Source organism: Gorilla gorilla, chromosome 1, assembly GCF_029281585.2.
Source record: "Gorilla gorilla gorilla isolate KB3781 chromosome 1, NHGRI_mGorGor1-v2.1_pri, whole genome shotgun sequence".
Taxonomy (NCBI): Eukaryota; Metazoa; Chordata; class Mammalia; order Primates; family Hominidae; genus Gorilla; species Gorilla gorilla.
This window is the reverse complement of record NC_073224.2, coordinates 184,903,134-184,929,480: the sequence shown is the minus strand read 5'-3', so window position 1 is coordinate 184,929,480 and position 26,347 is coordinate 184,903,134. Positions and strand designations below refer to the sequence as shown.

The 26,347-nt window shown below is 55.2% G+C and overlaps 1 protein-coding gene across 2 annotated transcripts; it reads left to right on the top strand.

The window, feature by feature from the left end:
- The first annotated feature begins 253 nt into the window (after nucleotides 1–253).
- PCSK9 (proprotein convertase subtilisin/kexin type 9) lies at nucleotides 254–26,015 on the top strand. 2 transcript variants are annotated; one of them, XM_055359281.2, is made up of 13 exons: nucleotides 543–1,126; nucleotides 3,049–3,171; nucleotides 4,931–5,122; nucleotides 7,612–7,735; nucleotides 13,477–13,610; nucleotides 13,851–13,992; nucleotides 17,198–17,394; nucleotides 18,526–18,709; nucleotides 19,234–19,407; nucleotides 19,697–19,845; nucleotides 20,657–20,834; nucleotides 22,547–22,728; nucleotides 24,538–26,015. In XM_055359281.2, exons 1-13 carry the CDS (start codon nucleotides 569–571, stop codon nucleotides 24,751–24,753), a joined length of 2,553 nt encoding a protein of 850 aa, XP_055215256.2. In that variant the 5' UTR covers nucleotides 543–568; the 3' UTR covers nucleotides 24,754–26,015. The 2 variants fall into 2 exon arrangements, with proteins under 2 accessions (XP_004025909.4, XP_055215256.2); XM_004025860.5 differs by lacking the exon at nucleotides 3,049–3,171 and having other exon boundaries at nucleotides 254–1,126.
- Nucleotides 26,016–26,347: the final 332 nt, after the last annotated feature.

Genomic DNA, 26,347 nt, shown 5'->3' with positions numbered 1-26,347 from the left:
AATTGAATCTTCTGGAACGCTGAGCTTGTGCCTACCATAGAATTCTGAATGTACCTATATGACATCTTTGCAAACTTAAAACCTGAATCTTTGTAGTATAAATCCCTTGAAATGCATGTAGGCTGGACATCAAAAGCAAGCAATCTCTTCAAGGAACAGCTAGTCGGTAAGGTCACTGTGCAGGGTGCATAAAGGGCAGAGGCCGGAAGGGGTCCAGGCTAAGTTTAGAAGGCTGCCAGGTTAAGGCCAGTGGAAAGAATTCGGTGGGCAGCGAGGAGTCCACAGTAGGATTGATTCAGAAGTCTCACTGGTCAGCAGGAGACAAGGTGGACCCAGGAAACACTGAAAAGGTGGGCCCGGCAGAACTTGGAGTCTGGCATCCCAACGCAGGGTGAGAGGCGGGAGAGGAAGAGCCCCTAGGGCGCCGGCCTGCCTTCCAGCGCAGTTAGGATTTGGGAGTTTTTTCTTCCCTCTGCGAGTAATCTGACGCTGTTTGGGGAGGGCGAGGCCGAAACCTGATCCTCCAGTCCCGGGGTTCCGTTAATGTTTAATCAGATAGGATCGTCCGATGGGGCTCTGGTGGCGTGATCTGCGCGCCCCAGGCGTCAAGCACCCACACCCTAGAAGGTTTTGGCAGCGACGTCGAGGCGCTCATGGTTGCAGGCGGGCGCCGCCCTTCAGTTCAGGGTCCGAGCCTGGAGGAGTGAGCCAGGCAGTGAGACTGGCTCGGGCGGGCCGGGACGCGTCGTTGCAGCAGCGGCTCCCAGCTCCCAGCCAGGATTCCGCGCGCCCCTTCACGCGCCCTGCTCCTGAACTTCAGCTCCTGCACAGTCCTCCCCACCGCAAGGCTCAAGGCGCCGCCGGCGTGGACCGCGCACGGCCTCTAGGTCTCCTCGCCAGGACAGCAACCTCTCCCCTGGCCCTCATGGGCACCGTCAGCTCCAGGCGGTCCTGGTGGCCGCTGCCACTGCTGCTGCTGCTGCTCCTGGGTCCCGCAGGCGCCCGTGCGCAGGAAGACGAGGACGGCGACTACGAGGAGCTGGTGCTAGCCTTGCGTTCCGAGGAGGACGGCCTGGCCGAAGCACCCGAGCACGGAACCACAGCCACCTTCCACCGCTGCGCCAAGGTGCGGGTGTAGGGGTGGGAGGCCGGGGCGAACCCGCAGCCGGGACGGTGCGGTGCTGTTTCCTCTCGGGCCTCAGTTTCCCCCCATGTAAGAGAGGAAGTGGAGTGCAGGTCGCCGAGGGCTCTTCGCTTGGCACGATCTTGGGGACTGCAGGCAAGGCGGCGGGGGAGGACGGATAGTGGGGAGCACGGTGGAGAGCGGGGACGGCCGGCTCTTTGGGGACTTGCTGGGGCGTGCGGCTGCGCTATTCAGTGGGAAGGTTCGCGGGTTTGGGAGACCCGGAGGCCGAGGGCGGGCGAGCAGAGCACTGCCAGGATATCCTGCCCAGATTTCACAGTTTCTGCCTCGCCGCGGCACAGGTGGGTGAAGGAGTGAATGCCTGGAACGCACTGGGAACTGCACCAGGCACAGAGAAAGCGGGCTTGCCATTATAGTGGGTTCCGATTTGGTTTGGGAAACATGGGCAGCGGAGGGTGGAGGGCCTGGAGAGAAGGCCCTACCCGAGACAGGGGCGGGATGGGAAGGACGGCAGATGCTGGGAGCGCGAGGCAATTTCTTTATGACACAGAACTCATGCTCTAGTATTCCATCTGTTTCAGCCGAAGAAAAGAACCAGCTGAAGGGGCAGGGGAGAAGGGGCGGAGGTATTCTCGAGGCCCATTGGCGTCCTTTAGGACTCAGGCAGGGAAGGGCCCTTGGTGCTCTGGAGCCGGAGGTGGTGCGCCTGGTACTGGGACCCCGGAGCTGAGCCCGGCGCCTCAGCCCACCTGGCTGTCTGCCGACCGTGTGCGGGGCGAGTTTGCTCAACAACTCTGCCAGCTTCTGGCCCTCAGGCTGTGGGAAGCTTCTTCCCGGGGCAAGACCACTAGCTTTTTCTAAGTATTACCAGCCCAGGACTTGGCTGAGGTTCTGTGTCCCCCAGCTTGGAGTCAGATCTGGGGTTGAATCTTGGCTTCCTCTCACTAGCTGTGGTGCTTGACAAGTCACTTATCCTTGAGCCTCCATTGCCTAATCTTTAAAAGGGAGGTGACAATCGTCCCTACGACTCAGTGGCAGCAGATGGGGAGATGAAGGGAAAGTTCTGTTGAGCATGAGTGAACTTACAATGCAAGCCCGGGGGGGATCACTTGCAGTTTTGTCCCTGTCTGCAGTGTGACCTGTTGGTGACATTGTCTTTGCTCCAAACCACAGCTCCTGGGGCAGAGGGAAAAATTCTGCCACTCACAGCTGCCTGCCCACCCTTCTGTCTGAGTGTGCTGGGTGGCAGGATGGCAGGTCCTTACTCAGCTCAGTATAGCCCTCTTCCTTGTTCCCTGAGCCTTTGACTTTCTAGAGGGATGTTGTGGGGTTGTGGCCAGGATAAGAAAGGGCATTTCAAGTTACCACTGCTCCAAAACAACTGTTCTGGAAATAGTGAGTACCCCATCCTGAGAGGTGAGTAAGCAGAGGCTGTATGACCACCTGAACCAAGCCCTTGAGGATGTTTCTTCTCTGGTGGAAGTTTGGAACAGGAGCCTCCTCAAGTTCATTTATTCATTCATTCAGTGGTTATTTTGTGGGAATCGAATTTAGAATGAAAATATTTTTTGGCAAGCAGAAAAGAATGTTTAGACCAATCCTTTTCTTTTAGTCATGAGAAACTGAGGCCCAGAGAGAGGAGGTCACCCCAGGTGCATTAGAACTGGGTTTCCAGAACTGACACTCCACTGCACACAGTACTCTCCCAATTCATTCAATTTTTATTTAGCAGAAGGCATTTTCAGATGGGTCTTTGAAGCATTAGTAGGAGTTCAGCAATGATGGTGTCATGAGAATTTTATTCTAGGATTAGGAGGTACCATGAACAAAGATACAGAGCTGGGAAAACCAGAGGTGGAGGATAAGGAGCACATGTCCACAGTTCTTTTTCTTTTTTTTTTGAGATGGAGTTTTGCTCTTGTTGCCCAGGCTGGAGTGCAATGGTGCAGTCTCAGCTCACTGCAACATCTATCTCCCGGGTTCAAGTGGTTCTCCTGCCTCAGCCTCCCAAGAAGCTGGGATTACAGGTGCCTGCCACCATGCCTGGCTAATTTTTGTATTTTTAGTAGAGAAGGGGTTTCACCACGTTGGCCAGGCTAGTCACAAACTCCTGACCTCCTCAGTGGATCCGAGGAGGTGATCCGCCCGCCTCACCTCCCAAAGTGCTCAAATTACAGGTGTGAGCCACCACGCCTGGCCTCCACAGTTCTTTATCCACCATCTGAAATGTAAAATGTTACGAAAACCAAAAGTTTTTTTTGTGATTTATTTGATGGTAGCACCTGACGTGAACTGACATGAGATTATTTTTAATCTAGTTGTGTGAATATGCATATTCATATATTTTGCTGCATAGATTACAGTATGCAGCTCCAGATTCCTCCAAGCAGACTCTGATTGCCCATTACTGCCTTTCTAAAATCCAAACAAGTTCTGAGGTTCAAAACCGATTTGGCCCTAAGGCTTTGGGTAAAGGGGGTGGACTCTGTTCTACTCTGACTGGAGTCCAAGATGCATATATACAGAGATATGGGTGATGGGGCTGCAAGGTAGGTTGAGGTAGGGGCCAAGGAGGAGCATGGAGTTTGGACTTGATCCATGAGGCTGTGGGGAGCCAGTGAAGGTTCTTAAGCAGGTATGTCTGCCTGAGAGCAGCTGGAGCAGACAAGAGCTAAAAACCAAACAAATCACCTGTAGATAGTGGCTGCTATAATTTGTTTGTCCCCTCCAAATCTCATGTGGAAATTTGGTCCCCAGTGTTGGAAGTGGGGCCTAATGGGAGGTGTTTGGGTCATGGGGGAGGAACCCCTGTGAAAGGCTTGGTGTCGTCCTTGTGATAATGAGTAAGTTCTCCCTCTATGATTTCCCTTGAAGGCTGATTATTAAAAAGAGCTTGGCACCTCCCTCTCTTCTCTCTTGCTTCTTCTCTTGCCATGTGATTGATCTCTGCACATGTAGGCTCCCCTTCACCTTCTGCCATCAGTGGAAGCAGCTTAAGGCCCTCACCAGAAGCAGATGCTGGTGCCATGCTTCCTGGAGAGCTTGCAGAATCATGAGCTGAATAAATCCCTTTTCCTTGTAAATTACTCACCTTCAGGTATTCCTTTATATAGCAACACAAAAGGACTAAGACAGTGGCCTTGACTTTTCTCTCTCTTTAAGAAGTGTTGCCTTTGTTCACTTAGTCATCCCTTCTGCCTGCATTTGTAGAGCATCTGGATGGGAGATTTATATAACCGTCGCTCTTGACTTTCCCAGCAGGCCTATGTCATAGGTACTGTGGTCTCTACAATACAGCAGAGGTATCTGAGGCTCCGAGAGGTTGAGTGACTTGCTCATGGCTGCACAACCAGTAAATATTGGAGCTGGAATTCAGGTCCACGGTTTCCTGGCTCCAAAGCCCATGATTTTCTCCCTCAATTTATTCTGACTGGGGCATGGGGGAGGGGGTGGGCTTTGGGCAGCGCCACCAGGGGCGACCAGGCCTGTAGAGAGCTGGGTGCAGGTACAGAGGAAAATCTGTTGTCGAGTGTGGCCCGTAGTTCCCATTTTTGCCTGCATGGCACATTTGAAAGTGTTATATAACTATGTGAATAATAATAGTTGGCCTATATGAGTTTTTTAATTTGCTTTTTGGTCTGCATTTGGTAACTTCTTTATCATCTACTATACTCTGTTGTGTCTCTTTTGTTGTAATTGTAATTTGTAAGTAGGGGTGAGATAAAGTACACCTAGGGTTTGCTGGGTTTCTTCCATGTCATCATGTTCCTCCTTGCACGGGGCCAGGATCCGTGGAGGTTGCCTGGCACCTACGTGGTGGTGCTGAAGGAGGAGACCCACCTCTCGCAGTCAGAGCGCACTGCCCGCCGCCTGCAGGCCCAAGCTGCCCGCCGGGGATACCTCACCAAGATCCTGCATGTCTTCCATGGCCTTCTTCCTGGCTTCCTGGTGAAGATGAGTGGCGACCTGCTGGAGCTGGTGAGCCACCCTTTTTGGGAATGGCACTTCCTGATAGGGCTGGGCCACTGCATATACACTGGGGACTGTGCTTAGTAGGCCCATTGCTGAAAATCAGAAGGGGACAGCAAGTATGTATTGAGCACTTATTGGGTACCAAGCACAGTAACTACTGGCTTTCTGTATAGAATTCCCTTTAAGCCTGGCCATGCCCCAGTGGTACGTCTATCTTCTTTGAAAGAAGAGGAGAACGAAGTTCAGAGGGGACCACACAGACAGCTAGGGGTAGAGCCTGGATCAAACCCATTGGTCTGCCTGCCAGCCATTCTTGTGCCAATGCATCTGCTGCCTACGGAAACCTGTAGGGACAAGGCCCTGGGATGTTCAGTGGAGCCTGAGTCATTTTATAAAAAAGCATGACTCTAGGGTCCAAAATTCCTTTGAAGCTGTTGCTATCCAGAGTGAAGTCCCTTCTTTAGGACAGGGTGGCCCTCCTCCCTCCTGGATGTCACATCTTCGGTGGAGGGGCAGAAAGGGGACTGGGTATTCTCCTCACCCTGGCCCTAGTGCTTCAGATCTTAAAAAAAAAGTTTTTATTTGTGCTTCTGCACCACCTTCTAGCCTACCTTGTTTCCTGGCCTCTAACTTGATGAGAGCATGTGTCATTTTCACACTGATTCTCCACATGGCAGGCGGTGCTTCTCAGCCTCCTGCAGACAGGCCCACGGTCTTGCCCAAGGTCACACAGCGTGTAATGGGCAGGGTCAGAGTCTGGAGTCTGGACCTGGGTCTCCTAGCTGCACTGCACTGCTGCCTCACGGGTTAATCAGCTCAGCATACCGTGGCTGAACAGCTACCTCATACCAAGGCCTGTGGCGCCATGACAGGGATTGACAGGGTGCCTGCCTTGGAAACCCATAGTCTAAGTAGAGGAGACTGAGAAGTCAATGCCTTCCATCAGTCTGCTCAACACACGTTTACCAAGTGCCTACTGTGTGCTGCAGAGGCGAAGATGACACAGCTCAGGCCTTTCCCTCGAGCTTACAGTTCAGGAGGAGAGACTGACCAGTGACTGCCAGTACAGTTGACTATGGGACAATGTGCTCAGCCTTGGGGAGAGACGAAGAAGGTACCCGTATAGCACCAGATGACAGGCACGAGCCCCACAGGCCAGGGCAGCTGCTCAGAGGAGAGTAGGCCAAGCAGAAGGCAAGCAGAAGGCTGCAGGCATTTGCCATCGAGAGCTGGGCTTCAAACTGGGCATCATACCAGCCTGGGTTCGAGTCCTGCCCAGACCCTTATTGGCTGTCTAACCCTGAGCAAATCCCTTCACCTCTCTGAGCCTCATTCCTCTATCTGTAAACCAGTTATAATAATTGGAACATTCATTTAAGGACTAAATGAGGTCATGAAGCGTTCAGCAGATGCTAGGTACGGAAACTCGCTGAAGTGGGGGCAGGTTAAGAAGCCTCTGGGGATACGAAGGCATCCAGGGACTAGTTGTGGCAGGAGGCTGTTACCACTTAGGTCTGAAGGGTAAGGAGAAGGAATAGCTTTCCCTCTGCCCAGTTGGAGCCGGTGGCATGGAGGAGAGGCTGCCTGTGGGGAATCACCCGAGGGTTCACCGCTGCCATGTGCAGGGAGTCAGGAGGTAGGGAGGGAGTGGGGCAGATGCATACCTTTTTTTTTTTTTTTTTTTTTTGAGACTCTGTTGCCCAGACTGGAGTGCAGTGGTGCCATATCTGCACCTCTGCCTCCCGGGTTCAAGCTCACTGCAACCTCTGCCTCCCGGGTTCAAGCGATTCTCCTGCCTCAGCCTCCCGAGTAGCTGGGACTACAGGTGTGTGTCACCATGCCTGGCTAATTGTTGTATTTTTAATAGAGACGGGGTTTCACCATGTTGGCCAGGCTGGTCTCAAACTCTCGACCTCAGGTGATCCCCCACCTCGGCCTCCCAAAGTGCTGGGATTACAGGCGTGAGTCACCGCTCCCAGCTGCTGATGCACTCTTGTCCTTCTAACTCCTGCTAGTGCCTCCCATTGGCTGAGCCCAACTGGAAGCTTTGCAAGGGAGCTGGTGCTGAAGTTTGCACTGAGCAGGCTGGAGAAGGCTGGAGAATAGACTAGGGGACAAACCGAATTGCCAGTGCTGTTATGTCATGATTTAGGCATGGAGTCCAGGGCCTGAGCTTCACTCCATGTCCATCCTGCCCAAAGCCTTGGCACAGCCTGGCTCCCAGACAAGATGTCAAGTTCAGAATCCTTCCTAAAAGGAATCCTCTATGCCAGACCGTGTTGCAGGGATATGGGAGTGCTGGGCTCCCAGCCTGATCAAGGAGCGAGAAAACTCAGGCTCCTAGTCTGTCCTCCAGGGCAATAGCAGGGACAAGGTGGGAGGCTGCCGGGCTGGGATGTGGGGACAGGTTTGATCAGGTAAGGCCAGGCTGTGGCTGTGTTTGCTGCTGTCCAAATGGCTTAAGCAGAGTTCCCCGGCCTCTCTGGCTTCTGCAGGCCTTGAAGTTGCCCCATGTCGACTACATCGAGGAGGACTCCTCTGTCTTTGCCCAGAGCATCCCGTGGAACCTGGAGCGGATTACCCCTCCACGGTACCGGGCGGATGAATACCAGCCCCCCGGTAAGACCCCCATCTGTGCCCTGCCCCATCCCATCTGAGCTGAATCCATTTGTTCTGCCCTGGCCTGGCCTCCCTGCTGATGGTTTCCACTTCTCGGGGGGCTTTGGGACTCAGCACCTCCACTGACCCCTTTCTTTCTGTCCCATCCCCATCCCCTGCAGTCCCCACTGCCTGCCTTCCTGTTGCCCCACAAATACAAAAGTCTTGCCTTAAATGATCCTCTTTCCCTCCTTTTCTCTTGTTTTCCTTTTCTCACCATTTGGAATGGCCCAGCAGGCTGCACTTACCTTGGAAGGAGGGTTCATCTGATGGTGACTCTACCTAGGGCCCCCAGGCCTCTATAACTCCCAGTGCCCTGCAGACTGGACCAGATCCTTTAATGGGATAGACACAACCCTGTCTGGGATGCCCCTGCCTACCTTCCTGTTTTGCTGCTCCACCTGCTTCCAGCTCCGTTTGGCTTCCTGGGGCTCCCTGCCTGGGCCACTTTGTGTCTTCCCTCTAGGCCTTTCTTTCCACTGTTCCCTCTGCCTGGTGTGGCCTGGCTATGGGAGGGAGGGAGGAGGAGCGGCCATGGAAAATGGTCTGCATTCTAGCAGGGCCTTGCAGGTGGCAATTCAGTCGGGGAAGACTCTAGATGCACCTGGCCTGAGGAGAGAATGAAGGGTTCTAGTTGGACTGTGTTAAGTTTGAGGTGCCCATGGTGTGAGGTCTGGAGCTCAGTGCAGAGATGATGCAATGTGGTGGGTCCATGCAACATGGTGCCAGGACGCAGAGCTTGGGGTGAACTCAGCTTTCACCCCTTACCGGTTCTCGTGGGATCTTGGGAAGCCACTTTCTTCTATGAGCCTTGTCGTTCTTGTCTGTAAAATGGGCACATAACCCTGTCCCTGTCCTTCTCACAGGTTGCTGTGAGACTCCAATGAGTTGAAGGATGTGCAGATGCTTTTGGAAGTGAAAAGTTGGGGGGCTACTGTGTGACTTTGCATACACCCAAACTGTGTGACCTTGCATATGTCTGAGTTGCTGCCATTGCAACAGATCAGAGCTGGTGGGCTGGGTGTGGAGAAAGGGTTTGTGTGGGGGACATCCTCTGGCAAGGGTGGCAGCAGCAGAAGTGAGGGGCCTGGTCGGTCATGTGTGCTGACCCGGCCTGGGCAGCCTATGGCCAGGGAGAGGACAGCTCCTCTGTAGGAAAAGCCTGTTCCTTTCCAACCAGGTGAGACCTCTTCAGTGGAGCCCTGGAGCCCCCTGTACTCCACATCAGTGCCTCAGGGACCTCCCGGAGCAGGCTAATATCGGAGACCAAGAGGGATACTGGCAGAGGATCACAGAGACCCCAGTCCAGGCAGGGACTGAGAAGATCTTGCCCCCTAAGTTAGTTTCCTAGCACTGCTGTGACAAAATACCACCCCCTCGGTTGGAACAAGTTGATTCTCTGCAGTCCTGGAGGCCAGAAGCCTGAATCAGTGTCGGCAGGACCATGTTCTCCCGGGGGGCTCCAGGGAGAAGCTTCTCTTGCCTCTTCCGTGTCCCAACAGCGGCAGCACACCAATCCCAGCCTCTGTCTTCACACAGCCTTCTCTGTGTCTCTCTCCTCTTCATTGTCTCATAAGGACACTTGTCGTTGGATTTAGGGCCCACTGGATCCTCCAGGATGATCTCATGTGGGGAACCTTAACCACATCTGCAAGGACCCTTTTTCCAAATAAGGTCACAGCCACAGGTTGTGGGGGTTAGGATGTGAGTGTATCTCTTTGGCAGCCACCGTTCCCTCCTCTCCCTTGGTCCAGAAGCAGACGTGGGGCCCTTTCTTCCCCATAGGATGCCCATGGATTGCCCCCCTTCCCGCTTCCCCTGAGTGTCTGTGGGAGGTGGCAGGAATGGCAGGCAGGGGTGTGGAACCCCTTCTGGAGTCATATCAAGGGCTTGGCTGGAGGAAGTCCTCCTGGAGCTGTTGGGCTGGCATGGGGCAGGCTGGCTGGGCCCAGCAGCAGCCTCTTCATTCATGGGGAGGCCACAAGCATGGGCCCTAGAGCTGGCTGCCGCCCTCAAACCCAGACCCTGCACTCTTAACTGTGTGACCTTGCATACGTCACTCACCCTCTCTGATCCTCAGGTTCCTCTGCAAAAGGGAGGTAATGATAACCCTCACTCTGGGGGGCTGTTTGGAGGGTTAAATGAGTTATTGCTGTAGCATGCATTTCTCTGTCAGGTATTGAGTGAGGTGCTGTGATTTTAGTCCTGCATTTTTCTTTCCTTACCATTCAATACTAACGTTTTGAGCACCCACTGTGCGCCAGGCACCATATTAGGTGCTGGGGATACAAATGTGAATGAAATGAACGTGGTCTCTTCCCCCAGCAGTGTATCCAGAAGATTAATCCATTCCTTAAACAAATGCTACTTGACACAGATTAGTTCTGGATAGGCTGAGAGCTCTGAAGGAGTGCAGGCAGCTGTGAGCCTGTGTATCCAGCAGAAGGATCAGGAAAGGATTCCTGGAGGAAGCGCTGTTCTAGCCAAGACCTACGGGGGCATTATTAACCAGGCAAAGGGGACGGTGTCCAAGCAGAGGAATGAACATGGATTGAAGCTGTGAGGCAGGAGGGAGTGTGGCCTGTGCAGAAGGGACCAAGGCTGGTGAGACCAGCAGGGCCTGGGTGGCCTCCAGGTCAGATGTGAAAGGAAGAACTTGGCCACAGTCTGAGCTTCTCAGGCATATGACAGGGCTGCCTGGTGAGAGGGAATGAGCTCCCTGCTCTGGAGGTATGCAATCAGGACTGGGCTCTCACCTGCCAGAGGCCACAGAGCTTCCCAGAGGCTGGAAGAGGCCACTCCAAGGCCTCTTTGCCCCTGAGAGTGGTGGCTCTTCTTGAGGCCACCTTGCCACGCTGTCACAGGGAACTAGCAGCCCCTGCCTCACCCGGGGGTTTGGAAGATAGAGGGAGGCCTAGGAAGGGCCCTGTGTCTTATCCTAGCTGGGCCCTTTTCCAGCCTCTCACTGGAAGAAAGCCCAAGGATGTTCCTGCGGGGGCTTTGGCTTGTGTTTCGCTCCAGCTTTGGAGGCTGTGGTGGGGCTGTGGGCCCTGGTGGGCGTTCCAGGCTTACAGACTCTCTCCTGGCAGTGTCTTACCAAGAGCTGCCCTTTTGCCAGGCCCACCTGCCCTCTGCTGGCCATGCTTGCAGCCTCCTGACCCTGTCCCAGCAGGACAGTGGGCTGGTGTGAGTGGGCAGGAACCGCCTGCACTTAGAAGGTGTGGGGCTGCCTCCCCCAGCTTCCACCTGCCGCTGGGGCCACACCCCAGGCCCAGGGAGGTGACCCCACAGTGGTCACATCATCTTGCAGTGGACCCCAGGTACAGCTCCTGGAGCAGATGGTGGTCCCAAGCATGGGTGGGACCAGAAAGGACTCTCACCTGGGCTAACTCAGCTGCAGCCTCAGTTCCCTCCTCACACACAACGAGGAACATGGACTGGAAGCCTGCCCAGCAGGCCTTCTGCTCGATGTGCGTTGTGTGGCTTATGTCCAGGGAGGGAAGCAGCCTCTGTGCTGTCTTCTAGATAAGCCTGTATCCCCCGGGCTGTCTGCCAATGTATCCAGTTGTCCTGTCAGCCTGGAAGCTCTGAGGGAGAACCTTGGGCTGTTTCCTGAGCACCTGTATCCCCTGCAGCCAGCCCAGGGCCTCTGCTAGGAGCAGACTGAGCATGGCTTATGGGCCTGGCACCATCTGGCCTCTGCCCACCTTGCTGGCCTTGTCTTGTGTCTACCCCTTCGACATTCCATAGCCCAGCTCAATATCTAGTGGTTCCTCTAGGGTGGCCAGCACCCTTTGGTCTCCAGATGTCTTCAGGTCGGAGCTCACAGCGCTCTCAGCCACTCCTTCCCAGTGTAGCACTGGGCACGTGGTAGATGCCTACTGATGAGTGAAAGCTCCTAACACACTCAGAGAGCAAGGACTCCGCCTCATCCCGCAGCCTGGGAGGAGAGGCAGACTGCTGAGGACCTACCCAGCATGCTACAGAAGAAACCAAAGTGCCCACGGGACTGATCAGTGGAGCTTCCTGCTGAGACTGGAGGCCATAGGGCAGGGTGGACAGTGTTTGTGCAGGCTGGGGACTCACAGTTCGGACTGTGCCCAGCCCTACTAGCATAGTGGGTGGGTGGGAGGATGCGGGATTGGGGGCCGACCTTGCCTGAAATTCATGTGGGATCTCAGAGCAGCCACTGAATTGCTCTGTAGGGGGCTAAATAGTGGCCCCCACAGATACACACACCCAGACAGAGCCTGTGAGCCGGACCTTATTTGGAGAAAAGGCCTTTGTAGATGTAATTAAGCATCTCAAGATGGCATCATCTGGATTATGCGGTGGGCTGTAAGTCCCGTGATGTGTCTTTATGAGAGAAAGGCAGAGGGAGATTTGACACACACAGGAGGGGCCACGTGGAGACAGAGGCAGAGATTGGAGAAATGTGGCCACAAGCCAGGGAACACCAGCAGCCACCAGAAGCCGGAAGATGTGAGGCAGGGTTCTCCCCGGAGCCTTTGCTGCTGAGCCTGGGAATTTGTTACCAAAGCCATAAGAAGTGGGTACACGCCCTGAGCCTCCCACACTTGCTCACCTGTCCTGAGATGAGAATCTCTACTCTGCAGCATATTTGGAGGATCAGTGCGGGGGCCACAGAGGTGCTGTTCAGATGGCACTTCAGAAGACTCAGGAGACCCTGGGGCAGGAGCAGTTTGACTGACAGCCCAGAGGGCTGCCCTCTGATTCCACCTGAGGCCCTGCTTTTCCTGGCTGCAGGGGTTCCAGGGCCAGGCCATTTCCGCTGGCGCAGGACTCTGCTAGCAGCAACGTGCCTGAAGTCTTCCTTTGGCATGGCTGAGAGTTTCTGAGACCTGCGCTGGAGCGGAGGTGCTTCCTTCCTTGCTTCCCTTCTTCCTCTCTCCCTTCTCCGTCCAGCAGGCTGGACCTGCCTTGCATCTGTGAGCTCTCCCTACTTTCTCCTACACCCCAACCTTTGTCCTGCATGGGCAACTCCCCCAGTGAGTCTCTTGCAGCTTTTACCCCAGTGCCTGCTTCTTGGAGAATCCAAACTGATCCAGTTAGGGATGATGAAGTGTAGGGTAGGCGCTCGGTGACTGTTTTCTCTGAGGCTGTGACTCCTGTGAGGCAGAAGCAGCCCCCGTGAGCCCTCCTGGTACCTTGTGGAGTGGAGAACGCTTGGACCTGGAGCCAGGAGGCCCAGACACACATCCTGTCCAAGCTGCAGCTTCCTGTCTCTAAAATGAGCCGGCCAGCACAGGTGGCCAGACATCACTGTTATTCTCCTTTGAGTCTTTAAATCTTGTTGTCTTTCTTGCAGACTCGGTGAGCTGTGAAAGGCTATAATAGGGGCTTTATTTTACACTTTGATACTATTTTTTGAACATTCATATTATTGTTGGATATTGATATTCATATGAAGGAGCAGGATGACTTGGGTCCTTCTTGGCAGTAGCATTGCCAGCTGATGGCCTTGGACAGTTACCTGCCCTCTCTAGGCCTCCCTTTCCTTGTCTATGAAATACATTATAGAATAGGATGTAGTGTGTGAGGATTTTTTGGAGGTTAAACGAGTGAATATATTTAAGGTGCTTTCACCAGTGCCTGGGATGTGCTCTGTAGTTTCTGTGTGTTAACTATAAGGTTGACTTTATGCTCATTCCCTCCTCTCCCACAAATGTTGCCTTGGAAAGACGGAGGCAGCCTGGTGGAGGTGTATCTCCTAGACACCAGCATACAGAGTGACCACCGGGAAATCGAGGGCAGGGTCATGGTCACCGACTTCGAGAATGTGCCCGAGGAGGACGGGACCCGCTTCCACAGACAGGTAAGCACGGCCGTCTGATGGGAGGGCTGCCTCTGCCCATATCCCCATCCTGGAGGTGGGTGGGGACTGCCACCCAAGAGCGTTGCAGCTGTACTCCTGGGTTGCACCCACCCCCCAGCTGTCACTGTCCCCTCCCTGCCATCAGTTGTGGGAAGGGCGTTCATCCATCCAGCCACCTGCTGATTTGTTATAGGGTGGAGGGGGGGTCTTTCTCATGTGGACCTTGTGTTCGTCGAGCAGGCCAGCAAGTGTGACAGTCATGGCACCCACCTGGCAGGGGTGGTCAGCGGCCGGGATGCCGGCGTGGCCAAGGGTGCCAGCATGCGCAGCCTGCGCGTGCTCAACTGCCAAGGGAAGGGCACGGTTAGCGGCACCCTCATAGGTGAGTGATGGCCCCAGACGCTGGTCTCTCTCCATCTGGACCTGGCCTGGGAGGTGGCTTGGGCTGGGCCCAGGGAGAGCTAATGTCTCCTAACCAAGAATGCTGTGGCAGCCTCTGCCGCAGAGCCAGAGAACCAGAGTGCCAAGGCTGGCAGGGTCCCCAGTGGCCACGAGTGCAGATGAAGAAACCCAGGCCCCAAGAGGGTCATGCAGGTAGCCCAGGGAGTTCAGCCTTGACCCTGGGTCAATGACCTTTCCACAATTCCACACTGCTCCCCTTTTAAAATCCGGTGACGTCTTTATGTCTTTTGTTATGTTATCTTCAATGTGGAGGGACTCGAGGTGATATAAGCAAACTTTTTCTATCTTCTGCTTGCATACCTCTGAGACCAGGGGACTCACTCACTTGCATGACTGGGCCCTGCAGGTCACACTGGCCAGGCAGATGTGGTGGAGGAACTGGCAGAGGACTTTTTCTAGACTGTGACTACCTTTAGTCCATCCAGCGGCTCCCCTATGAAGTCCAGTTGAGAACTAGGACTCTGGGGGCCTGTGGACAGAGAAGAGGGATGGTTCTCTCCCTTACTGACTTCCTTCTGTGGCCAGACATTGAGCAAGGCCTCTGTACAGCATGTCCTGGGGCTGGCCTTGCCATAGCTGCTAAATAGTTGACGAAACCAGTCCAGAGAGGGGAGGTGACTGCCCAGGGTCACACAGCTCAAGCTGGGGAACTCGCTGGGAAAACTGTCAGCTCTGGGCAGCAGCTTGACTTCCATTGCAAGCCCCAGCCCCCAGGGTCAAACACTGGCTCTGGTGCTGGCAGAGGCAGCCCACTAGCCTGTTTCAAAGGCTGAGAAGGCCCAGGAGTCTGCCCTGTGCTCCACCAGTTCTGCCCTGAGACTTTCCTATAGAGTACAGGTTTTGATGTTCAGTTTTAAAGGCAAGAATCAATAACCTTCTGCCCCATCAGGTGACCCCTTGTGCCTGTCCCACCCCTTTATTGACTGACCTCGGCTCAGTCAGGTCAGTTCCTGAAGGTCAGTGTGTGGAGGGGAGGCTGTTCTTTCCCAGAAAGGCCTTCCCCAGGCCTGGTGCTCTGGCCTCTGGAGGACTTCCTGGAGAAGTCCCTTCTTTGGGGTCCCAGTCAGTGTATGGGAAGCCCTTATTGCATAACCTGGCATGGGGCAGGGGCTCAACAGTCACTATTGCCTTCCTTGCCACTGCCATTTCCTCCTCCGTAAGCAGGTGATTGTGTGTCCAGTCTGAGCACACAGATAAGCACACAGCAGGTGCTTAATAACTAGCAGCTGTAGGCTGGGCACGGTGGCTCATGCCTGTAATCCCAGCACTTTGGGAGGCCGAGGTGGGCAGATCACCTGAGGTCAGGAGTTCGAGACCAGCCTGGCCAACATGGTGAAACCTCTCTCTACTAAAAATACAAAAATTAGCCAGGCATGGTGGTGGGTGTCTGTAATCCCAGCTACTTGGGAGGCTAAGGCAGGAGAATCGCTTGAACCCAGGAGGTGGAGGTTGCAGTGAGCTGAGATCGTGCCACTGCAATCCAGCCTGAGTGATAGAGCGAGACTCCATCTGAAAAATAAATAAGTAAATAACTAGCAGCTGTAAATGTGGCTGTTGTTCTTCACCTCCACACTCAGTGCCACTCCACTCCCTCCCTCTGTGGTGTGAGGGGCCTCACTAGCTGTCTCCTAGGAGGAGCATGGCTGTGAGATTCCAGCTCCATCCTTGGCCACAGCTCCTGGAGACATCTTAGACGCCAGGATCCAGAAGGCTCCCACACCGCATTTGACAGGGGAGAAGCTGTCAGTTCCAGGTCCCCTTGCACATCAGGGACAGAGCTGTGTTAGGCCTCCAGTCTCCAGGCCTCTGGGCCAGAGCTCACAGGCTGGCAGAGGGTTAGAACTGTTACTGGTGGCTGGTGCGGTGGCTCACGCCTGTAATCTTAGCACTTTGGGAGGGCGAGGCGGGAGGATCACGAGGTGAGGACATCGAGACCATCCTTGCTAACACGGTGAAGCCCCGTCTCTACTAAAACTACAAAAAATTAGCTGGGCGTGGTGGCAAGCGCCTGTAGTCCCAGCTACTCAGGAGGCTGAGGCAGGAGAATGGCGTGAACCCGGGAGGCGGAGCTTGCAGTGAGCTGAGATTGCGCCACTTCACTCCAGCCTGGGCAATAGAGCGAGACTCCGTCTCGAAAAAAAAAAAAAAAGAGCTGTTACTGTTGACAGTAGCATGAGGTAGACCATGGTCTGCACCAAAATGGGGGAGTGGAGTGCCACTGAGGCCAGAAGGAACCACACCCTCAAGGGTGGGGAGTTATGGTATGGGGGGTCCTAGGCATGGAGTCTTTTAATTCTTTAGACAATCCTGGGAGCAGCTGTCCCTGTTTCACAGAGGGCGGGGCCACACAGCTGTTGAGTGGGCAGCCAAGACTCCATTCAAGTTTGTGTGGGTCCAACACTTGCGGCCACGGTGGAGGGGCATCTGAGCCAGGCCTCAGAGAGTGGCGGGGGAAGTTGGGTGGGGAAGTGTGCCCTTCTCATTCCTCTGAGACTCATCCTCTTGGTGCCTCTCTTTCATGGAAAGGGATAATAAGGTTATTGTGAGGATCCCCTGAGTTCGTATATTCAGACGCTTAGACAGAGCCAGGCACAGAGAAGGGCCCGGGGTTGGCTAGTTTGATTGCTGGTGTAATTGCTAATATCTTCCAGTTTGTATTGGTTAAGGTTCTGCAGAGAAGCAGAACCAGTAGGATGTATATATTAAGAGTTTCAAGGAATTGGCTCATGTGACCGTGCGGGCTGGCAAGTCTGAAATCCGCAGGGCAGGCCAGGCAGGCTGGCAATTCCTGCAGAATTTGATGTTGCAATACTGAGTCCTAAGGCAGTCCTGGGGCAGAATTCCTTCTTCCCTGGGAGGCCTCAGTCTGTTCTCTTAAGGCCTTCAACTGATTAAATGAGGCCTGCCCAAGTTATAGAGAGTAACCTGCCTTACTCCGTCTTCTGATTTAAATGTTAGTCACATCTAAAAAATATTTTCGCAGCAGCATTTCCACTGGCTTTTGGCCAAACATCAGGCCACAAAGTTGATCCCCAAAATTAACCATCACTCTGTGCCTGTAAGGGAGGGGCTGGGAAAGGGGAGCAGGTCTCCCCAAGGGGTGACCTTGGCTTTGTTCCTCCCAGGCCTGGAGTTTATTCGGAAAAGCCAGCTGGTCCAGCCTGTGGGGCCACTGGTGGTGCTGCTGCCCCTGGCGGGTGGGTACAGCCGCGTCCTCAACGCCGCCTGCCAGCGCCTGGCGAGGGCTGGGGTCGTGCTGGTCACCGCTGCCGGCAACTTCCGGGATGATGCCTGCCTCTACTCCCCAGCCTCAGCTCCCGAGGTAGGTGCTGAGGCTGCTGCCCCAAGGCGCGGGTAGGGGGCGGGGGGTGGAGGGCGGAGGGAGGGCGGGCGGGCAGGCGGGCCCCGTGGGCTTCTTGTGGCGCGTTCCTGGAGGCGGAACCCTTCTGGCTTTGGAAGGAGTCGTCAGAGACCCCCGCCATGCGGGAGGCTGGAGTGGAAGGGGCTCGAAACCTCCATCATCGCAGAGTCTGAATAGCAGTGGCCCCGCCATGCGCCCACGTAGCAGCGCCTACGTAGCCACGCCCCCACACCCCGTCCTGGCCACTCTCCCTCCTGAAGGTCTTCTGGTACCCGCCCCCTCCCCATCTCCATCCCCAGGCCCTGCATCCTCTGCCCAATACTCTTTGGGCCTCCCCGTTGTCCGGCTCCCTCTGCGGCTCCGTGACTGACAACTTGAGCAAGGCTAATGTGAATGGGAGCAGTTGAGGGCTCAGACCTCTCACCCGAGGAACATCCACAGAGTGTGCCGCATGCCCGGTGCAGTGTGGCTGCGGGGACACAGACACGGAGCCTCGGCCCTGAGGAGCTGGGGGGCAGTGACTGTCCCTCCTCTGACCCACCACTCCTGCAGTGTCAGGACACTGCGGGTATCTAGGGGAAGGAATCTTGTTCCACTTCAAGTCTGGAACTTCAAGTCTGTGTGTGTGCGCGTGCGCGTTGGGGGTGGGGGTTGCAGAGCAGATGCGTACCTGACAGCGGTAACCTAGGTCCCCCCTGGCCTATCAGAGGCTTCCCTGGCGGCCGAATTTAAAGGCATCAAGCAAACAAAGCCCAACACATCTCTGCCTTGTCCTCTCAGTTTCCCCCCGTGGCACTTAGAACCACCTGATACACCGAATAGTTTCCTGTCTATCTCCCCCACTAGAATGTAAACTCCACAGGGGCATTGGGAATGCTGCCTGGCTATGGTAGGGACAGAGGGGAGCACCAGGGCGGGGCAGGGGTGCCAGAGTTCTGCCTGGGCAGTCAGATTTTCCTTAGGAGGGGACATTTGAGTGGGACCCAAACAGGTGTATAGCAGTTGTCCAGCCCAGCTGGCAAGGCCTGAGTCTGCCTCTGCAACCCCTCTCTTGGGCTCCTTTCTCTGCCACCCACCTCCTCACCTTTCCAGGTCATCACAGTTGGGGCCACCAATGCCCAGGACCAGCCGGTGACCCTGGGGACTTTGGGGACCAACTTTGGCCGCTGTGTGGACCTCTTTGCCCCAGGGGAGGACATCATTGGTGCCTCCAGCGACTGCAGCACCTGCTTTGTGTCACAGAGCGGGACATCACAGGCTGCTGCCCACGTGGCTGGTAAGTCACCACCCCACTGCCTCGGCCACCATGATGCTAACAGCCCCTTTGGCAGTCAGGGTCTGTGCCGGGACCTCCAGTGCCAGGCTCTGTGCAGGGGGACCAGAGATGAAGTAGGCCTGATGGTGCCTTCAAGGACACTCAGTCTGATGAGGGAGGCGAGTGCACAGAGGGAACACGAGGTCAGGGCTGTATTATTAGAGGGAGCCCAGAGGAGGCACCTGCCCAGCCCGAGGGTCAGAGAAGGCATCTTGGAGGAGGGACATTTGATCTGGAGCTTGATGGATGAATAGGAGTTCACCTGGCCGATAAGACAGCAACTACCCAGGCTTAGAGGTGTGAGAGGAGGCTGTCTTACCTCACTGAGTAAAGACTACAGGTGGCTTACCTTCGAGAAGAGAGCTTAGTGTCTGTGTGCACATGTGTTTGTGTGTATGTGTGTGCGTGTGTGCACTGGCAGGAGTCCCCTGCTGGGGCAGGAGGGCCGGGCCATCACCATCTTTCACCATTCACCCCTGCACCAGGCATTGCAGCCATGATGCTGTCTGCCGAGCCGGAGCTCACCCTGGCCGAGTTGAGGCAGAGACTGATCCACTTCTCTGCCAAAGATGTCATCAATGAGGCCTGGTTCCCTGAGGACCAGCGGGTATTGACCCCCAACCTGGTGGCCGCCCTGCCCCCCAGCACCCATGGGGCAGGTAAGCAGGATGGCAGGGTGGGCAAGTCCAGGCTGGGGCTTGGGAAGTCTGTGTGACCTTGACAGTCTCTCCCTTCTCCCTTGTCTGTGTAAGGAGGATGACGCCACCTTAAATAGGATTAAATGAGAATGGGGCTCTGAAAGGGCTTTGCAATATTTTCATAACGTGTTTTTAGAGAGACAGTTGAGTATGTTCTTTAAGCCCTCTTCTCTCCTACCATGAACTAAAGATTTTTGTGGAGGTACCCTCACTCCCAGCACCCCCTCCTCATCCCAGGCCCTTTTTGCAGGTTGGCAGCTGTTTTGCAGGACTGTGTGGTCAGCACACTCGGGGCCTACACGGATGGCCACAGCCGTCGCCCGCTGCGCCCCGGATGAGGAGCTGCTGAGCTGCTCCAGTTTCTCCAGGAGTGGGAAGCGGCGGGGCGAGCACATGGAGGTGACTGTACCCCTCCTTCGTGTGTGTGTGTGTGTGTGTGTGTGTCAGTGCTGGGCCCTCAGGGACCCCCAGCAAGCCCCTCCATCCTCCAGACTCCAGCTCTTCTGTAAGCTTACAGGGCTGGCCAGACCAGGAGTGGGGCACTCCTCACCTCACGTGGCTGGGGGCTGCTGGAGAGAGCCACAGCGGGAAGGGTTTCCTAGAGGCTGCAGGACAGTGCTGGATGGATTTTCAATGCTCACCTGGGTGTGAGTGTGCGGCAGGGCCGCGTGAGGGTCAGTGATCTGCTACTCTGGACTCAGCCATCTCTAGGCCCCTCTCACTCAGGTGCTCCATGGTTCTGGGAGCTGAGAAATCTCAAACCAGCAAAAAAGTGGAATTGATGTTGATGCTACAGGATAGTGCACAGATGCCATCTAGTTGCAGCATTTTGGTGGAAGGGCAGTGCCCAGCTAGGAGAGTGAGGAGGGGCAGGCATTTCTGGCTTGGGAGATGGGGTCTTAATGCTTGTGTGAGAGGCAGAGTGGGTGGAGTGGAGCTGGCTGGGTCCTTGCTTTGGCCTCCTGGATTTCTCTCTATCTCCATTTTGAAACCACTATGTGTTTGGAAGAACTTTTGAGTATTCAGAGCTGCCCACTGGCAGAACATTCTTCCTTGGGCAGGAGTGAGCTCCTTGTCCCCAGAAGACTGGGTCTGGCTGGCCCCTGGCAGGGACACTGATGAGGGTGCTTGAGTTGATCCTGTCTAGTCCCTTTCTGTGTTTTCAAAGCCCATTCTAAAGCAGATTCCCATTTCCGTCTTTGACTCTAAGGCCCAAGGGGGCAAGCTGGTCTGCCGGGCCCACAACGCTTTTGGGGGTGAGGGTGTCTACGCCATTGCCAGGTGCTGCCTGCTACCCCAGGCCAACTGCAGCGTCCACACAGCTCCACCAGCTGAGGCCGGCATGGGGACCCGTGTCCACTGCCACCAACAGGGCCACGTCCTCACAGGTAGGAGGCTGGGCCTGCCCTGGAGTGAGGAGGGGTCCCTTTCTCCTTATGCACCCACTGCCCGCGAGGCTTGGTCCTCACGAGTGTGATCCATGAGACTCAAGCCTGACTTGCCATTCCATACTCTGGTTCTGCCACTTCCATGCCCTTTGAGCCTGGGCAGGTGACCTTACTTCTCCTCATCTCAGCTTCCTCCTCCATAAGAGGGAAAAAGGTATTACCTGCCTCATTGTGTTACGAGGAGATGGGCAGCATCTAGGGCACTGGCCTGGAGTATGGCAGGTGCTTTGCCTAAGGTGGTGCAGTCCAGGAGAGGCAGCTCCAGAGAGAGGCCCCCGGCTGGGGCTGAAAGGAGGGCAGACCTCGGTTTGAATTTCACCCTGCTGCTCGATAGCTGTGTGACCTGGGCAAATTACTTAACATCTCTGTATGAGGAAATGATGAGTGCTAAGCACTTAGCTTAGTGCCGGGACAATATAAATTCTAGCTATCGTTACTATTGTTTTCATCACCCGTTGCTTTAAAATCCAGTCTCTGGTATAGGCAACTATTGACGGGCTACCCTGTGTCGAAAACATGCCCAGGCAGGTAGCAGGAAGTCACAGATGGGGACCTCTTGGGGCATCAAGGGATGGTGCCCCGAGGCTGAGCTGTTCTGGTTGGGTGGAGCATAAGAGGTCTGGGAAGACAGTGGGATTCCAGCCTGGAATAAGAGGCTCAGAGTTGATTCTCGTCTGAGCACGTCCAGGGGAACCACTGAGGGTTTGGGAACAGGAGAGTGAGGGTGAGAACCTGGTTCTGGGCACAGCAGGCTGGCATGTAGGATGGATGTTCAGGAAAGATGAGCATAGTCAGGTGGCTGGTGCCCTTGTCCAGGGGAGAGGCTCCGTCAGGTTCAGGGGTCCTGGCTTGGAGGGAAGTCCGCCATGCTCTAATCACGCTCCCCTTTGGAAGTGCTTAGCCGATGAGCTCATGGGCACATGTCAGTTTGAAGTCATGGAATCTGACTCCGTGAAGCACACCTCAAAGAGCACCATTTTGCAGCTAAGGGAACTGCAGGCTGGACATGCTGAGTGGCTGCCCCGAGCCCTTGCAGCTAGGACATAGAGAATGCTAGTAACCACAACCCTACCGTGTTCAGAGCACATGCCAGGCTCCATGCTGGGGCTTCACACGTGTCATCTTCACAGTGTCCCTGTGAGTAGGTGTGGTTTCTCTTTCTATCTTACAAATGAGTAAACAGAGGCTCAGTGTAGCTAAGTAACCACTATTTTAGGTTTCTTAGCCAATGGGTGTGTCTGACTCCTAAGCCCATGGAGGGCATTCTGAGGTGGTTCAGACAGACCCCAGCTTACCCTTGAACTTCTGCCTGCTGGCTGCATAGGGAGGGGCTGGGGGGAGTTTGAGCATCTCAGGCCATAGAGCCCCTGCCTCACTGTCTCCATCTCTGGGTGGAAAGATGGTCTTTTCCCTGAGAAACTAAGGCTCAGAGAGGTTGATTGGCTCTCCCAAGGTCACACAGCTGGTCAGCTGCAGAGTTGAGAACACAGGAGTCCTGGTGCTCAGGCCAGCATCTCTTTTCTTCTTTGAGTTGTTTCTGGGTTTCCTAGCTCTTGCCTCAGACCTTAAAGAGAGAGGGTCTGATGGGGATGGGCACTGGAGACGGAGCATCCCAGCATTTCACTATCTGAGCTGGATTTCCTCTGCCCCAGGCTGCAGCTCCCACTGGGAGGTGGAGGACCTTGGCACCCACAAGCCGCCTGTGCTGAGGCCACGAGGTCAGCCCAACCAGTGCGTGGGCCACAGGGAGGCCAGCATCCACGCTTCCTGCTGCCATGCCCCAGGTCTGGAATGCAAAGTCAAGGAGCATGGAATCCCGGCCCCTCAGGAGCAGGTGAAGAGGCCCGTGAGGCCGGGTGGGTGGGGTGCTGCGTGTCTCTCCTGCACAGCTTTTCTGTGTCAGTTTGTGCCACCACCATACCGCCATGCATCAGGGTGGCGGTTTGCCAGGTAGATGCTGTGGGCAGCTTCCGCCATTGTGTGGACAGCATGTGTTTTTGTCTCTGTGTGGCTGGGTCTGTTTTTGCTTTTGCCCAGATCAGTAAGGTTTGCTACCTGGGTACCCCACTCCACTTGGGGTAGAATGTGCGTAAATATGGCATAAAGAAATGCAATATGCATGCATTTATTGATTGATCTATTTTTTTCTGAGATGGGGTCTTGCTGTGTTGCCCAGGCTGGTCTCAAATTCCTGGGCTCAAGTGATCCTCTGGTCTCAGCCTCCCCAAGTGTTGGGATTATAGGCATGAGCTGCTGCACCTGGCCTCTCTGATCTATTTAACAAACCTGCTGGGAGGCTCTCAGGGTCAGGAGCAGCACTGGGCTCTGAGGACACAGAGCTCACTCAGCCGTGACCCAGAGGGGGTGCCTGAGCTGCATGCTGAAAGTTGTTAGCATGACCAGCAAGGCAAGAAAAGGCCCTGCCGAGATTAGCAAGGCATGTGCCAAGCCCTGGAATGTGACAGCCGGGCCTTCTAGAAACCTGAGTGTGTAACTCTCCTTAAAAGCCAGTAGGAGCTCCTTAAAAGGCAGCCCTAAGGAGTCCACTCTTGAATGAACTCAGAGTCAGTTTTAAAATGCAAGTCTGTGTTGATTCTGGTCTGGATGGTGCATTCCTCAAGAGCAAAAGACAGTCTTGGTCTTGGATCCACTTGCCCTGGGTGCACTGAGGGCTGCTAGGTTCCAGGTGCTCTTCCTGGCACTGGGGAGGGATACAGGCCCAAGAGACATGTTGTTCTCCTTCCTGGAGCATCTATTTTAGTGGGGGAAGACAGAAAACAAACCATTAATATAGAGTACTGAAAAGATGCGATGGAGAAAACTATAGCAAGGAAGGGAATGGGGTGGGAGAGAGGTCAGGAGAGGTCTCGCTGACAAGGTGGACGAAACGGGCCATGAGGCAGAGAACATGTTCCAGGCAGAGCAAAGGCCCCCAGGTGGGGATGTGCAGGGAGTACCAGGAAACCAGAGAGGTGGGAATAGTTATGAGATGGGGAGTGCCTCAGAGGGGACAGGGCCAAGTCAGGTGAGACCCGAGGGCCACAGTCAGCAGTGAGCTGGGGCCATGCAGGGGTCTGGCCTCAGAGGAGTGTGGTCTGGCCTGGATCTGAACCTCTCACTGTGGCCTAGCTGCTGAGCTGAGAAGAGATGACAAGGACCTTGGGCAGAAGCAGGGAGACTGGAGGGAGGCGGTGGAGGGTCCAGGTGTTGGGGCGGGGCTCAGGCTGGAGTCTGAAGGGAGCCTGCAGGCCTGGTGGGTGGATGTGGGTGGGAGAGGGGGAGGATGGCACCAAGGCTCGGGCCCCTGGACAGATGGAGTTGCCATTAAGTGGGATGGGGCAGGCTGTGGGGCCATCAGTTTCAGAGGGATGAGTTTGGCACTGGCATGGTAGGCATCTGTCTATCCCCACGCCCCTCAAACCAGGCATGAAGCAGGAGCTCATGCGTTTGGTCAGCCATGGTGCAGAACCGCCTGGGTGGGAGGTACGGGGTGGGAGATACACGGTTGTTTCCCAAATGGGCTCTGAGCGAGCGAGGGCCGTCTGCACTTTGGCCTCACAGCAGGATGTCGGAGGGAGAAATGAAGTGTGGGTGGGGGTCCCGGGCCACGCTAGACATATGCTTTCTTCTCGGGCTCTGGCAGGTGACCGTGGCCTGCGAGGAGGGCTGGACCCTGACTGGCTGCAGTGCCCTCCCTGGGACCTCCCACGTCCTGGGGGCCTACGGCATAGACAACACGTGTGTGGTCAGGAGCCGGGACGTCAGCACTACAGGCAGAACCAGTGAAGAGGCCCTGGCAGCCGTTGCCATCTGCTGCCGGAGCCGGCACCTGGCGCAGGCCTCCCAGGAGCTCCAGTGACAGCCCCATCCCAGGATGGGTGTCTGGGGAGGGTCAAGGGCTGGGGCTGAGCTTTAAAATGGTTCCGACTTGTCCCTCTCTCAGCCCTCCATGGCCTGGCACGAGGGGATGGGGATGCTTCCGCCTTTCTGGGGCTGCTGGCCTGGCCCTTGAGTGGGGCAGACTCCTTGCCTGGAACTCACTCACTCTGGATGTCTCCTCCCCAGGTGGAGGTGCCAGGAAGCTCCCGCCCTCACTGTGGGGCATTTCACCATTGAAACAGGTCGAGCTGTGCTCGGGTGCTGCCAGCTGCTCCCAATGTGCCGACATCCGTGGGCAGAATGACTTTTATTGAGCTCTTGTTCCGTGGCAGGCATTCAATCCTCAGGTCTCCACCAAGGAGGCAGGATTCTTCCCATGGATAGGGGAGGGGGTGGTAGGGGCTGCAGGGACAAACATCGTTGCGGGGGTGAGTGTGAAAGGTGCTGATGGCCCTCATCTCCAGCTAACTGTGGAGAAGCCCCTGGGGGCTCCCTGATTAATGGAGGCTCAGCTTTCTGGATGGCATCTAGCCAGAGGCTGGAGACAGGTGCGCCCCTGGTGGTCACAGGCTGTGCCTTGGTTTCCTGAGCCACCTTTACTCTGCTCTATGCCAGGCTGTGCTAGCAACACCCAAGGGTGACCTGCAGGGAGCCATCACCTAGGACTGACTCGGCAGCATGCAGTGGTGCACGCACTGTCTCAGCCAACCCGCTCCACTACCCGGCAGGGTACACATTCGCACCCCTGCTTCACAGAGGAAGAAACCTGGAACCAGAGGGGGCGTGCCTGCCAAGCTCACACAGCAGGAACTGAGCCAGAAACCCAGATTGGGCTGGCTCTGAAGCCAAGCCTCTTCTTACTTTACCCGGCTGGGCTCCTCATTTTTACGGGTAACAGTGAGGCTGGGAAGGGGAACACAGACCAGGAAGCTCGGTGAGTGATGGCAGAACGATGCCTACAGGCACGGAACTTTTTCCGTTATCACCTAGGCCTGATTCACTGGCCTGGCGGAGATGCTTCTAAGGCATGGTCGGGGGAGAGGGACAACTGTCCCTCCTTGAGCACCAGCCCCACCCAAGCAAGCAGACATTTATCTTTTGGGTCTGTCCTCTCTGTTGCCTTTTTACAGCCAACTTTTCTAGACCTGTTTTGCTTTTGTAACTTGAAGATATTTATTCTGGGTTTTGTAGCATTTTTATTAATATGGTGACTTTTTAAAATAAAAACAAACTTTGTCCTAACTCTTGCATAGACTTGACTGCCTAGGGTGATGCCTTGCTTATACTAGGAACTGGGTAAGTTTGTTGAATAGTTGAGTAAGCCAAGTATTTGATGAGTACTTGTATCTTGAGTACAAGTATTGGGCAAGTACTGGTGATGTGAACTTACTCCTTGTGCCTATCCTAGGAATGAAATGAATGTCTTCCTGCAGCTCCTCTGACCACCCTGACAGTCAAAGTGCCTCCTCCTTGGTGACAGGTGCCCTACAGCACTCTAGATGCTCTGTTGTCCTGACCTCCCAATGCCCTTTTCATTCTTTTCTCCCCAGTACCTGGCACACAGCCTGGCCCGA

Excerpts from the sequence above, each read along its gene's own strand:
- PCSK9 (XM_055359281.2), top strand. The coding sequence starts at position 569 with ATGGGGCTCTGGTGGCGTGATCTGCGCGCCCCAGGCGTCAAGCACCCA. Across the intron at positions 5,123-7,611 it reads GTGGCGACCTGCTGGAGCTG|GCCTTGAAGTTGCCCCATGT; the intron begins GTGAGCCACCCT and ends TGGCTTCTGCAG. Across the intron at positions 19,846-20,656 it reads GGCGGGGCGAGCACATGGAG|GCCCAAGGGGGCAAGCTGGT; the intron begins GTGACTGTACCC and ends TTTGACTCTAAG.